At 43.4% G+C, this 12639-nt stretch overlaps 1 protein-coding gene across 4 annotated transcripts in view; it reads right to left on the bottom strand.

The window, feature by feature from the left end:
• Positions 1-362: 362 nt before the first annotated feature.
• The window catches only part of DBNL (drebrin like), a 33194-nt gene continuing 20917 nt past the window's right edge, over positions 363-12639 (bottom strand). For 2 of the 4 annotated variants that reach the window (XM_063139232.1, XM_063139229.1), the window contains 7 exons: positions 10058-10112; positions 9324-9398; positions 7201-7306; positions 5856-6005; positions 4143-4264; positions 3524-3629; positions 363-2079 (listed from right to left, as the gene is read on the bottom strand). In XM_063139232.1, coding sequence (XP_062995302.1) covers positions 1940-2079; positions 3524-3629; positions 4143-4264; positions 5856-6005; positions 7201-7306; positions 9324-9398; positions 10058-10112 — 754 coding nt within the window. In that variant the 3' untranslated portion in view covers positions 363-1939. The remainder of the gene's footprint in view (positions 2080-3523; positions 3630-4142; positions 4265-5855; positions 6006-7200; positions 7307-9323; positions 9399-10057; positions 10113-12639) is intronic. The other 2 variants (XM_063139230.1, XM_063139231.1) reach the window with 2 other exon arrangements.

Genomic DNA, 12639 nt, shown 5'->3' on the forward strand with positions numbered 1-12639 from the left:
TGCACATCATGGATATTCTGTGTGGAATGTCCCCCCCCCAAAAGAAAACCCCTCCACCGTTGCGTGGAGTTTTCCCGCCAGATAACACATTTCTCAACGGTGGTGTAAAAACGGTGGAGTTCTAAAACCACCATCGAGAAACGTGTTGGCTGCACTGAGCCACTGTGTTTAAAAAGTTCACAGTACATCCAGAGACTGGTGGGGTGAGAGTAGGGCATAAGACAGCAACCCTATTCAGAAATGGAATAAATAATTCAGGTTTAGCTTCCACAGATTGAGAAAGTAGATGCATGTGGAAAGAAAAGATTCAATTTCTGGAAACTTCTCACTACCATTAAAACTATCGTGGTTTTCTTTTTAAAAATTGCCATTAAAGGAAAACTAGCTGGAACAGATTAACTGAGAGCTGCATTAGGATCTCTTGTTTCTATAATTGTTACCACATCATGCATAAAGGCAGGGGAGAATGGAATTTAACCTTGCAAGACCATTAGTTTTGCTTCTCCAGGAAACAGCAAGATTCTCTTCTATAAAACACTTTCTCCCTGTCAGATACCTGCACAGGAAGGATTGTGAAAATTACTTGAGAAGCCATATTGCCTTGAGCAAGGCAAACAAAATAACGTTTAAATGGCTTCCTCTTTTTTAAAAAAACAGCAACAACACAACCTACACCTGCAGCTAATACATCATGAAGAGGAGGTGCTAGGCGAGAGCTGGACAGGTTATTTCAAAATGCAGCATCTGAATTCAGTTATGTTCCACAAATGCCTTTACTAGGCTAACACAATTAGCCAATGTTGATCAGTGATGCACAATGTCACACAATTACAACAGCACAGATTTGCACCGCTCCTAAGTAGTTCTGCTGCCTGAAGTTTCTTTATGTTCTCTTTTATTTAATGATAAAAAGGAGGGAAGGGAGAAATTAATCCAAATCTAAAGGCAATTTAAGGCTTTCAAAATTCAAGAAAGGAACCAAGGTCCTCCTCTATTAACCAAACCAAACCACACAGAGAGAGAGAGAGAGAGAGGGGAAGGGGAGAGAGGGAGAGAGCATTACATTTAAAGCAGTGTGCACCACAGTTCAAAGCTAGCATTGCTTTCGGGGCATTTGTTTTACAGCTTGCCTTCATGGTGTTTATGTCTCAAACCGTATCTCAAGAAACCACAGTGACAGGCATTTGCTTTAAAGCACAGGGCGAATTTCCATAAATACCCAAGAACTTAAAAAGCCAGGCAGCTTGGTCCCCACACAAAAGGGTGGAGTAGTTTGAGGGCACAATCTCCCATTGAATAATGACTGCACTGAAATGGAAGGGAGTTGCACAAGAACACTGCAGATATATTGGGCAATTCCATTCATTTCAACAGCTCTTACCCCGGGGGCAATTCCTAGTGGACTGCATCTCCAAAAGCCGCAACGCACAACCTATTTCTCTCCAGCGCTCTGGAATAACTGGGTTGTGGACTGCAGGCTTAAATTTTACCTACAAGTTACTAATTGATGTGCGCGTTTCTTAAGATACCTCTGTATGCTACCTTGGAGATCCGCAACACGTGGAATGAAAAATCAGTTTGCGTTAGAAAACCTTGCTATCTCTGTTAAGCCCATCCTATCTTCTAAACACTCCATCTGAGAAGTTCAAACAGTAATCTGGTCCCTGTGTGACTGGAGAGGATGTTTTGGGCCCATGTTACGCACTGCCAAGATTGATGTCCTATCTTCACCTGTAAAATGCCAGCTAAGGAAAACAAAAAGAAGGCAAAGGACATATTCTGCTTCACCGGGCAGGTGAAGACGTTGCTCCAGCAACAGGGGTGCTGAGCAATGGCACTTCACTCTTCAAAAGCAATACAGCGCTTCGCCTCAAAGAATGGGATTTGACAGACCCGTTCTTTCAGGTATTGCTTGTATTCTTCCTCCAGCACGAGCCGGTTATTCGATGAGTTCCACGTAGTTGGCAGGGAACATCCCAAAGTGGCCATCGGGACCGTAACCACGCCACCAGCCCTCATCGATCATCTCAATGTTGGTGATCATGTTCTCAGGGTCGAAAGAGATCTCCGTGTCGTCAGCTGAAAGGGGGAGACAGTCAGATTCAGGGCGGGCGGTGGGGGGTGAAAGAAAAGCATCTAAAAATGCATACTCAGGAACACTTGTAATGAACTATCAAAATGTAATGCTCTATCAAGATTTAGAGGGAATGTACTGAAAAATGATAAAAAGGAGATGGTACAAGACCGAAAACTGACCACCGAAGAGCAGAGATACTTGAGAGGTTGTCACACAGAGGAGGGTCAGGATCTCTTCTCGATCATCCCAGAGTGCAGGGCACGGAATAATGGGCTCAAGTTACAGGAAGCCAGATTCCAGCTGGACATCAGGAAAAACTTCCTGACTGTTAGAGCAGTATGACAATGGAACCAATGACCTAGGGAGGTTGTGGGCTCTCCCACACTAGAGGCATTGAAGAGGCAACTGGACAAGCATCTGTCAGGCATGCCTTAAGGTGGATTCCTGCACTGAGCAGGGGGTTGGACTCGATGGCCTTATAGGCCCCTTCCAACTCTACTATTCTATGATTCTATGATTCTAGAGATGGAGAAGCTCTGGCTCACAGAGCCTCTGTTGATTCCTCCAGGGGACAGGCTTGGCCTCCAATTTGCAATGGGGACAGAAGGGCGTGCAAAGGAGGCACCCAACTCCGCTGGCTAGGGGAGGAGCCAAGAGGGCGAAACAAGCAGTGCACAAAGCCGGGGACTTGGCCAGTACCAGCGAAACCACTCCTCTTGGTGCCACGGAATCCCTTTCACTGTGCTGAGCCTCTGAGAAAGGCAAAATGGGCTTGGCAATGCCCTGCGACATTACCCAGCCCATGGAAGGCAATCCGCCCTATCTCAAAGCAGTTCCTCACCCATGGCTGAGAGGAAGTTGACTACTGGTCTATCTAGTCTGGTGTTGTTTACATTGAGCAGCAGCAATTCTCCAGGGTCTATCCATCATAGACCCATCATCGTCCACCTTCACCTGATCTTAATAGGACATGGTGGAGATTTGCCCTGGGACCTTCTGCATGCAAATCAGGTGCTCTATCCCTGAGCAACAGCTCCTTGTCCTAACTAAGGAGTCAATAGAAAGCTATCATCCTTTACAAAGATGGTTGAAGTCTTGCTACCAATGTCAAAGGATGTCCAAGCAGTGTTTCAATTTGCTAAGAAGCCTGCTCTCCCTTTGATTCACAATTTCTTCAACAGCAACCTAGGAAGCTGCCTCAGACCATTGGTCTATCCAGCCCTATATTGTCAACACTGGCTGACAGCAGCTCTTCAAGATTTCAGGCAGGATTCTTTCCTTGCCGTACTTGGAGAAGCCGGGGATTGAACCTGGGACCTTCTGCATGCTAAGCATGTGTTCTATCACACTGAGCTGCAGCCCCTCCCCGAATCATCCCGCATGATTTGGCTTTCTGGCTTGCAGATCCCAATCCTGAGTTTTCAATCTGAAATCACTCCAACTTACCAGCTTGATAGTCATATAGAGCTCGAGCACATAAGCCTTTCCCCTCCATGTTAGGACTTTGTTGGTAGCTATCATCATAGTCATATTTAGTATCGTCAGCCTGTTCCTACAAATGAAGAGTTAAAAGAATAAAGGAGGATATATTTTTATTTATTTACTTAAAAGGTTTCTCGTCCACCTTTCAGGGCAGAGGCCCTCATAAGGCGGCTTACCACAATAAAATACATAAAATATTAAAAGCAATAAAACCAACAATAAAAGCACCCGGGACAACAATAGCAGCAATAACGGTATTTGTCATGGGAAGGCCATGGTAAAATAAAACGCTTTTAAGGCCTTCTTGAAAGGAACTGTTCAGACGACACGCTAAGCCATGGTTACGCCTCTAACCCTTTTGCAGCAAATGGTTACTGAGCATATTTAAACCATGGTTATGTAGCCACTAATGTTAGGAATAGTTCACATGACACACTAAACCATAATGTTTATCTCAAAATGCTTAACCACTGAGGCTTAGCATGTCATCTGAAGAGGGTTATAGGATATAATGACCTTGGACTCAAACTTAAATACACACAGCTTGATTCACATCGGGAGAGTCATATCTCAAGAGACTAACCTTAGGGGGCTCATCATAGATACCCTGTTGGCTAGGAGGTTCTTCATACACTGCTTCATGTTCTACCTCTGGTTGGTAGACGGGAGTGCCTGGTTTGTAGTTGTCCTGCCTGGTAGAATTACCTAAGAAGCAGAACACATTTTTCTATTGCAACGTATCAGGTTTAGTATTAATTCCCTGTACTAATCACTGCTATCACTCAGGGGAGATGGGGACATCACATGCTGCATACAATCTCAAAGTCAGCTTGCAAGAGGACATTCATGCCAATGAACATTTTGGAAGAAAACCTAGTCAGAAGGGATGGCTAGGCTCCATTAAAGGATGTTGTGATGACGCTGTAGCCATATACCCTTGTATTAGACATAGAGATAAAGTTCATCCCATTGGCTTAGAGCATTGACTTCTTAGACCTCGGAAGCTTTCTGGGGTGGTTTCTCTGCAGCTCTGCTAGATTTGCTACAGCGTAACCATCAACCTACTGCGGGCAGATTTAACTTAGCCACACTTTGCTTCTTCCTATCAATCGAGCTCATGTTGTAACTCTTTACTGTCCATTTGCCCCCACCTCCAATTAGATAATTAAGTAGAGGTCCCAACACCCTCTTTTGGCTTCGAAATCACCTTTAAAGTTAATAGCTGCTGTACTTCATAAATTTTGACGTGCTTCATAAATAAAATGAAGAAGATCAACTACCCTTGCAAATGTGAATGTTATAGGATGCAAGAATTTAAAAACAATTGTGCATGCCACTAAATCCGAGTTTGGCCCTTCTGATTAAAGATGTGCAGAGCCGTCTAGTAAAATGTAAAGATCACGAAGGCAACAGCCTCTGTTATCAATCCAGCGATGCAATGAAGTTTGGAAGACAAGAGTCACCCATCACTAATTTGTTCTACCTCTGCTTTAGGCTCTGTATTTGGTCATATCAAATTATTATTATTTTAACTCAGCTGAAAAGCAAATTACACCTCTCTCTTGCTCTCATTTTGGTTGGGCAGGCAGCCTTTGACTTCTTTTCCTGTCTGTCCTTTCAGCTACCTACTAGAACTCTTACAAATGCTGGCTGTTTCCTGAATCTAGTCAGGAATAATCAGTCGGTTGTTTTTTTAAGCTTCCAGACAAGAACATTGTTGTCCTATTCTAGCAAAAGATAAAAATCTACAAAGACGAGACTAGGACACACAAAAAGCAAAACGAACAACACTCCAGAATACAGAGAGAAATGAAGCACAGAGACATCACACAGGCAAAACAAGATACCTTTCAGTCTCTTTTAAATAAGGTAAGATGATTTTGAGCTATTAAGCGTGACACAGCGGAATGGCAAAAGATCACTCTACAGATCAACGGGGGCTTCCTTTCTCTGCAATGATGAAAAGTCAGGAGCCCAGACCTATAATGAAGCTGGCAAATAAGGCTAACTGGGGAATGCAGAAAGTAGTATCCTATCCTAAGCAATATTTAATTTTGCAAAGCAGACGCCAACACTTTAAGCAGGAGCCCAAACTATCTACAAAACTATAAATTTAAATTGTGCAGCTGAGATATGTGATAGTCATAGACACCTTCAGGACACGGCTGCTTTCTTCTCGATGGCTGGAATAGAGATAAAAGGGACCAACAGACCATGGGCTGCCACAGAAACCCCTTCAGCTATTCAAACCCTGCTGTAACCAACTGAGACCATGAGCTCTCTTATAACATTTTACCAAGTTCAGGAACAGGAGAGACGGGAGGCGTGTCGTGTACAGACGAATGGACAACAGGAGAAGGGTGAACATCTTGAACGGCAGGAAGGACAGGGGAGACAGGAGCCTCCACGTGACTGTTCTCCTGAAGAAAAGGGCTCCGTAACTTCCCTAGGAAAGGGGCCAAGTCAATACAAAACACGAACTGGTGAGACACATACACCACATTATGACCATTCACTGAGCAGGCCTTGGATAAACCATTCCATTCAGCCTGCTATTGGCTTCTTGTTTTGTTTTGCCAGGCATGCAAAAAAGTGATCGGATGGTATTTCCCCTCTTCCCCCTGGTGGGGTGGGAGTGGGCTCCAATTCCCACTCCCTGCTTCCCAGCCCCATGCTGGAGGCAGCTGCTCTTAGTGGCTCCCTTTGTCGTGTGTCCGGGTTATGGATGTTGGAGCAGAACCAAATGAGTTCAGCAGAACCAAATGAGTTCAGATTTTTTGGAATCCAACCTGCGGATTCCACAGTGGACCGGCTTGTCCCGTTGGATGGAACCCGCAGACTTACAGAACATTTTCCTAACCTTCGGGAATTTCATGGGAATTTTGTCATAGAAAAGTACGAAAAATAAAAAACAGCCAAAAATGCGTGTTTACCCCATGGGCTAAAGTATGAAAATGCGCATTTTGGCAGATTTGCGCAAATGCGAATTTGTGTGAATTCACATTTGAGCGGATTCAAAAACTGGAAGAAAACCACCCCCACCCCAATTCTGTCGATGGGCAGACAATGGAACAAAAGGTGCCTGACAAGCCACAAAACACAATCAGAACAGATTTTATACAATCCTTGTCCTGGTCCTTCTCCACTAGCTGCATGGCACAATAATCTCTCTCCCTGGGTGGGTTTTGAACCCCTGTTCCAAGAGGTTTGTGGGCTCTCTTTGCAGGCATCCTGCCCAGGGAACTGCATGGATGCTGTGTTGTGTGTTGCCTCCGTCCTCCTCTTTGTGGGTGTCGTGTTCATAAAACAGTGCTTGCGAGCAGCACAAGGGGATTCAACTCCATGCTTGGAACCATTTTAAAAATTATGTAATGTATTGTAACATTTATATCCAATCTTTCTCCCATCGCAGAATACAAAGTGCCTACATGGGAAGCCTATATACACCAATTGTTGGGGAACATGGGTGGGAGGGTGCTGTTGCCCTGTATCCTGCTAGTGGGTCCCTGTCGACAGCTGGTTGGCCACTGTAGGAACAGAGTGCTGGACTAGATGGCCCCTTGGTCTGATTTAGCGGGGCTCTTCTTATATGTACTTCTAGTCCTGGCCCAAGGCAAGTATAGGATTGCTCTGTCACATACCTGGCTGGGAACCGACAGCTGCTGCTTCTGTGGACATGGACCTCTCCTTCTGTTTGAAGATATCACGAGGATTCACTGATCTTTGCGATATTAGCGATGCTGCTTCCTGGGAGGAGAGAAAGATGGAGTGAATCCTGATGAAAACACTGCAACCCAAGGCAGGGGAGAGAGAAGAAAGAAATCTAGCAATTAATATCAGTGCTGCTATCCAAGTTTAGCATGCAAGGAGTAAGTGTTGACTTCAGCTGAATAAACGGGATATCAATGCTTGTTGGAAGATATATCTACCTGTGAGGTCGTCATGTACTACACTACAGTCTCTTGCATGTTCTTTAACTAGCTCATGAATGAGGATCAAAGAATGAATGAATAGTGCAGCAAGTGGTGATCTTTACAGTCCACTAAAGGGAAGATTCAGAAGGAACAATCAGTCTTTGGCGTGTTGCCAAATGGAGGAAGACTCTCACGAACCTTCTGATATAGGACAGAATTAGTGAGAAGATGTAACTTATGCAGTTCAAGAAGCCCAAGGTAAGGGCAGGTGCCCAGAAGAAAACCAGTTGTCATGCATAAAAAAAGGTTTCCCAAGAAATTGCCCATGCCCCTTTGGAAGACCCACAATAGGACGGGAAAGAGAACACCGTGAATTATCAAGAGCCCCACATGCAACTGGGCAAGTTTTTGAGCCCAATCAAAGCTCCAAAGAAGATGAAAGGAAGATCCAAGCAAGAAGTACCAGCCAGGACTGCCACCAGAGGAAAAGAACTAGTCTTGGCCATTGTAACTGAAGAGCCGTGACGGCAGAAAGCCTTAATGAGGGTTCAGCTGTCATGCTTACTCATCCCATTCTAGACTTCCGTGTTAATGAGTACTCAAAGGCATGTGTGTGCAGAGGTGTTACTAGTAGTGGAGCACTCGTGTAACTGTTGAACTATAACTTTTGGGGCAATATTCCCAAATTTGAGGTCATGCTCTATAAAACATTGTGCTGATATTGTATAACTGTCCTACATAACACAGCCTTGCATTTAATCACTCGCCTATTCACCATAGGCAATAGGAATTATGTGCAGGCGAGTAGGCTGCAGAAAGAGATATAGCATGTTCTCCCTCCCTCTGGCAGCTTCCCCCACACCAAGAATGTATAGGGGTGTGTGTGTGTGTGTGTGTGTGTGTGTGTGTGTGTGTGTGTGTGTATCTATTTTAACTTGTAAGTGAGGCTGGCAAAGGAGGGACTAAGAACTCCATCTGCCTGCAGGCTAGTAATTTTTCCCCCAGGCTAGTAATTTTTGTGGGCTTATTTGCAAGGCTGGTTTATTTATTTATTGCATTTGTATACCGCCCCATAGCCGAAGCTCTCTGGGCGGTTCACATAATGGTTGTAGGTGAGGTGAGAATTAGCTGGAACGCGAACAAGGTTTCAGTCAGAACAGGTTGGACTATGCAGCACCAGTCAAAAACTCAAGTTTTGAAAGGAATAAAGACCAAAATATTGGTGGATTTTGGGGTACAATGATCTGAAACACCACCGAAGGAGTAAAAAAACTTCTTCAGAAGAGAGACTGCACAACTGAGCAGAGCCCACAGAAAGGGGGCAGTACTGAAGAAAGAAGTGAGTGATAATATAGAGAGCATACATTATAATGAGTAGCTGGGGAGGTGGGACCCACTGGATGGTGATTCTCCCTTTTATACAGCAGAAGAATCAATGTGCTACCTTCAAAGTTTATAGAAGTGATAAATGGGCAGGTTGTAGAACTCATTGCTTCAGGATTGGCTGAAGACCAAGAAATAAGCAAGACTGAAAGGATACCTATAGGAAAGACCAGGTTACCCAAAGCTGTAAGACGTTTGGCAAAAGTATGTGCATTATTTTCAAACCAGCTTTTCATCAGAAGCATGCAGCGTTGAAAGTCGAGAGTGTACTGGGATTGATGGAGCGTAGTTCTTATCCAGCAAAGCAGTTGTTATTACTCCTTTGATCCAGTATGCATTGAGAAGTGGTATGAAGAGGACAGATTGAGAGATCCAGTCCATACCCAATGCTAAGGGGTTAGTCAGCCACGGCTCTGGTGCCTGGCTAAGAATGAAGCAGAACTGTCAAGGAGCTCTCTCCTGTGTACCTGAGCTTTTTCCACAGACTCACTTCTCCTTCGGAAACCCTTCTGCACCTTGCTGTGATCTTCTTCCTGCTCCTTCTGTAACATAAGACGATTCCCTTACACTCATGGTAAGGTGTTGCAGAGGCAATTCTCGGTCTATACCTCTGCATTCTGCGAGATGGAACCGACTTGAGTGAAATGAGAATTTCATGAACCAACTTCAGTGAAATGAGAAATGATGTATGAACATAATGGTCAACCTCTGCAACCGGTCATTTGCCCAACCATGCAGCTACCCAGAAGAATGGCCGAATCTCTCCTTATTGGGCTTAAAATGCAATGGATCTTTCTGAACCTTACAAGTGAATAAGCAACATATACAAGTTGAAAACATCATGAAAACATCATTATTCCAGGAAGCCTTTCCTTAATGTCCAGCCATGAGTCACTGTATTTGCTTCTTTTAAAATCTGTGTTAAGTGTTTTTTCTGTTTTTATTTTCATTTTATCTTGTACATCGCTCTGAAATTTTCAATGGGGAGTGGTATATAAATATTGTAAATAAATAATAATAATAATAATAAATAAATAAATAGCTGTCCTCCTAGATCTCAGCACTCTCCTACAAGTCTCAGAAGAAGACACCATGCTGTTCCGTGTCATCGTTGTAGACAGGACAACTCTTCCATGTTTAGAAGTCCTTTTCAAAAAGGCACTTAGACCAACACAAAAAGTGAGACAATTTCAAACCTCACCCATTGTTGTTTATCTTTGTCCCTTGGCTCGGTTTCCTGTTGTTGCTGGAATTTCCTGCAGATTTGAAAAACAAACAGAAATGTGGTTAAACAGAAATTATGTCAACGAGGTTTGCAATTTTCAATAAAAATGTGTTTCTTGGCCTTAACTATCCTATCTTTTGTAAACCGCCCGAGAGCTTCGGCTATGGGGCAGTATATTGATGATGATGATGATGATGATGATGATGATACCACGACCACCTTCATCTGGCTCTCTACTGGAAAAAAGCATGACTTTGCACCCAACCCCAGTTAACCAAAAATGAAGGAGACTCAGACCTGTAAACGCAACTCAGATATCACATACACTCGCCAATCTGTTTCCAGGCCCAATTGAAAGGGCTGATGTTAAGCTTTAGAGCTCTATAGTCTGGGGACAAGATAATTGAACAACTACTTCATTCTACATGCATCTCTTATGTGCACTCTGGTCATCATTTGAAGTTCTGTTTCCTCTTTGCTCCCTTGCTTTCAAAAATGTGCAGTTTTTGCTGAGAGGCTGCAGCATTGTTGTTCTTTAATTATACATAAAAATCCCCAAAGGGCAAAACATTATTTTTTATAACAATGAATGAATACATTCAAATACATTAAATACAAATGAATACATACGGCTTCACGTTATCCTGAAAGCTACCATTTAAAAGGTTTATGAATAAAACCCAGCACTCTACAAATGTTATCATTCTTTCCTTGTTTCCTGTCTAATAGGTCAATTTCATCAATAAGACGTTAGTCAACTACACTTTTAGTTCAATAAAGATAATGACTTTGAAGATATCGGAAGTATAGCTGTGCAAATTCTAGCTGAAGTTAACTGGTTTTTCATTCCACTGTTCCATTCTGCACCTAATTCCACAAGCAATCCATTAACATACCCCAAAAGTACATGGTTATGCATATAAGGAAATTATATTCAATCATATTCTGCACAATAGGGTTTTTTGCTACTTTTATGTAGCATATTCAATTAATACTATGGCCCTGTTCAGAAGACACCTTAAAACACAGCTTTAAAAACAGTGAATAAGGCTTTTTGCCTTATTTACCGTGGTTAAAGCTGTGGTTTAAGGTGCCTTCTGAACAGGTCCTGTGTGTTGTTTCTTAGTTGTAATCTTCCTTGGGGATCTTGTCCGTGGTATGTAATAAAGTTAATAACAACTAATAAACTCAACAATGCAGGTGCTTCAGCCTTTGGCGCAAAGGGGGGAAGAAAGAGCTGCTTCCCATCACTTCTGAAGAACTACAGGAAGTCTCCTTAAACATCTGGCTCAGTAGACCCAAGTTAATTTTGGCAGCACACGTCAGGGTATGAGTGGCTATTTTCCTTGGGCTCACCACAGCCTCTAGGCAGGAATACCACAGAGCTGCACAGAGGTTTTAACATCACATCCCTTAACTGCCTTAGCCACCAGAAGCCAGAAACCACATTCCCTAAGCCCTACCCCCTAGAGATAATTACTTCAGGGATGGGGTGAGTTAACCAACTTCCCAGGACTTGTCACAGAACCCCACCCAAGAAGGGTCGTCCTTCTGCTGGCGCTGCAACGGCATCATTTTCTGAAGTGTGCATGATTCTCTTTTTCGCTACTTAAAGAAGGCGGTTTTAACCTGGCTCTGAAAAGATAGCAATGTTGGCACAAGGCAACCCTTATCAGGGAGATCATTCCATAACTGGAGGGGCCACCACTGAGAAGGCCCTCTCTCTCTTATTACCGCCCTCTGAGCTTCCCTTGGAGGAGGGCCTTAGATGTTGAGCCTACTGTACAGGTCAGTTCATGCTGGGAGAGGGGCTCCATTAAGTATTGTGATTTTGGGTAGTATCCTATTCTGCCAGGGCTCGTGGGACCCTCTGCTTGTGCAATGGGGCTTTTCCGGTTTTAAAAATATCCAGAAATAAGTGAAAATTCCCGTTCCAGAACAGGTCAGGTCAGCAGAGCTCTTAGAAGTGAGCTTCGCTAACTTGTCCCGATCCGGAAACAAGCATTTCCACTTGTTTTCAGGGTCATTTTTAGAACCACAAAAAATGCTCCATTGCAGCCTGATTAATCTAAGAGAGATGAAGCAGCCCTCTCAGATATTGCTCCCTATTTTGCTGTCACTTTTAGGTACCTTAATTGATCTATATTTTATTCTTGAATTGTTTGAAACTGTTGTACAGTGCCTTGGAGTTAATCTGATCAAAAGGCAGGCATATATTTCTTTAAATATGTAATACAACCACTCCCATTCCAAAACATCTATGCCTATTTCTGTAGGTTCAAATCCCCCCTTCAACTATAAAATTCACTGGGTGGCCCTGCGAAAGCCACTTTCTCAGCTGACCTAACCTCATAAGATTGTTGGGAGGCTGGTCTCCTGGGAGGAAAGGGTGGAGATGTACTTGTGGACAAAAGTAATATGCTTGCAAAGTTCTTTTTTAAAAAAAAAACTCAAGGAAGTTCTATAGAATAAGAACGGTCGTCTCTTCCTGCACTTGCTTGTTCTCTGTCGTATGGATCTGAAATTCATTGTTCTGCTTTACGTATATAGCCTATGCA

The sequence above is a fragment of the Elgaria multicarinata genome, chromosome 12, assembly GCF_023053635.1.
Source record: "Elgaria multicarinata webbii isolate HBS135686 ecotype San Diego chromosome 12, rElgMul1.1.pri, whole genome shotgun sequence".
Taxonomy (NCBI): Eukaryota; Metazoa; Chordata; class Lepidosauria; order Squamata; family Anguidae; genus Elgaria; species Elgaria multicarinata.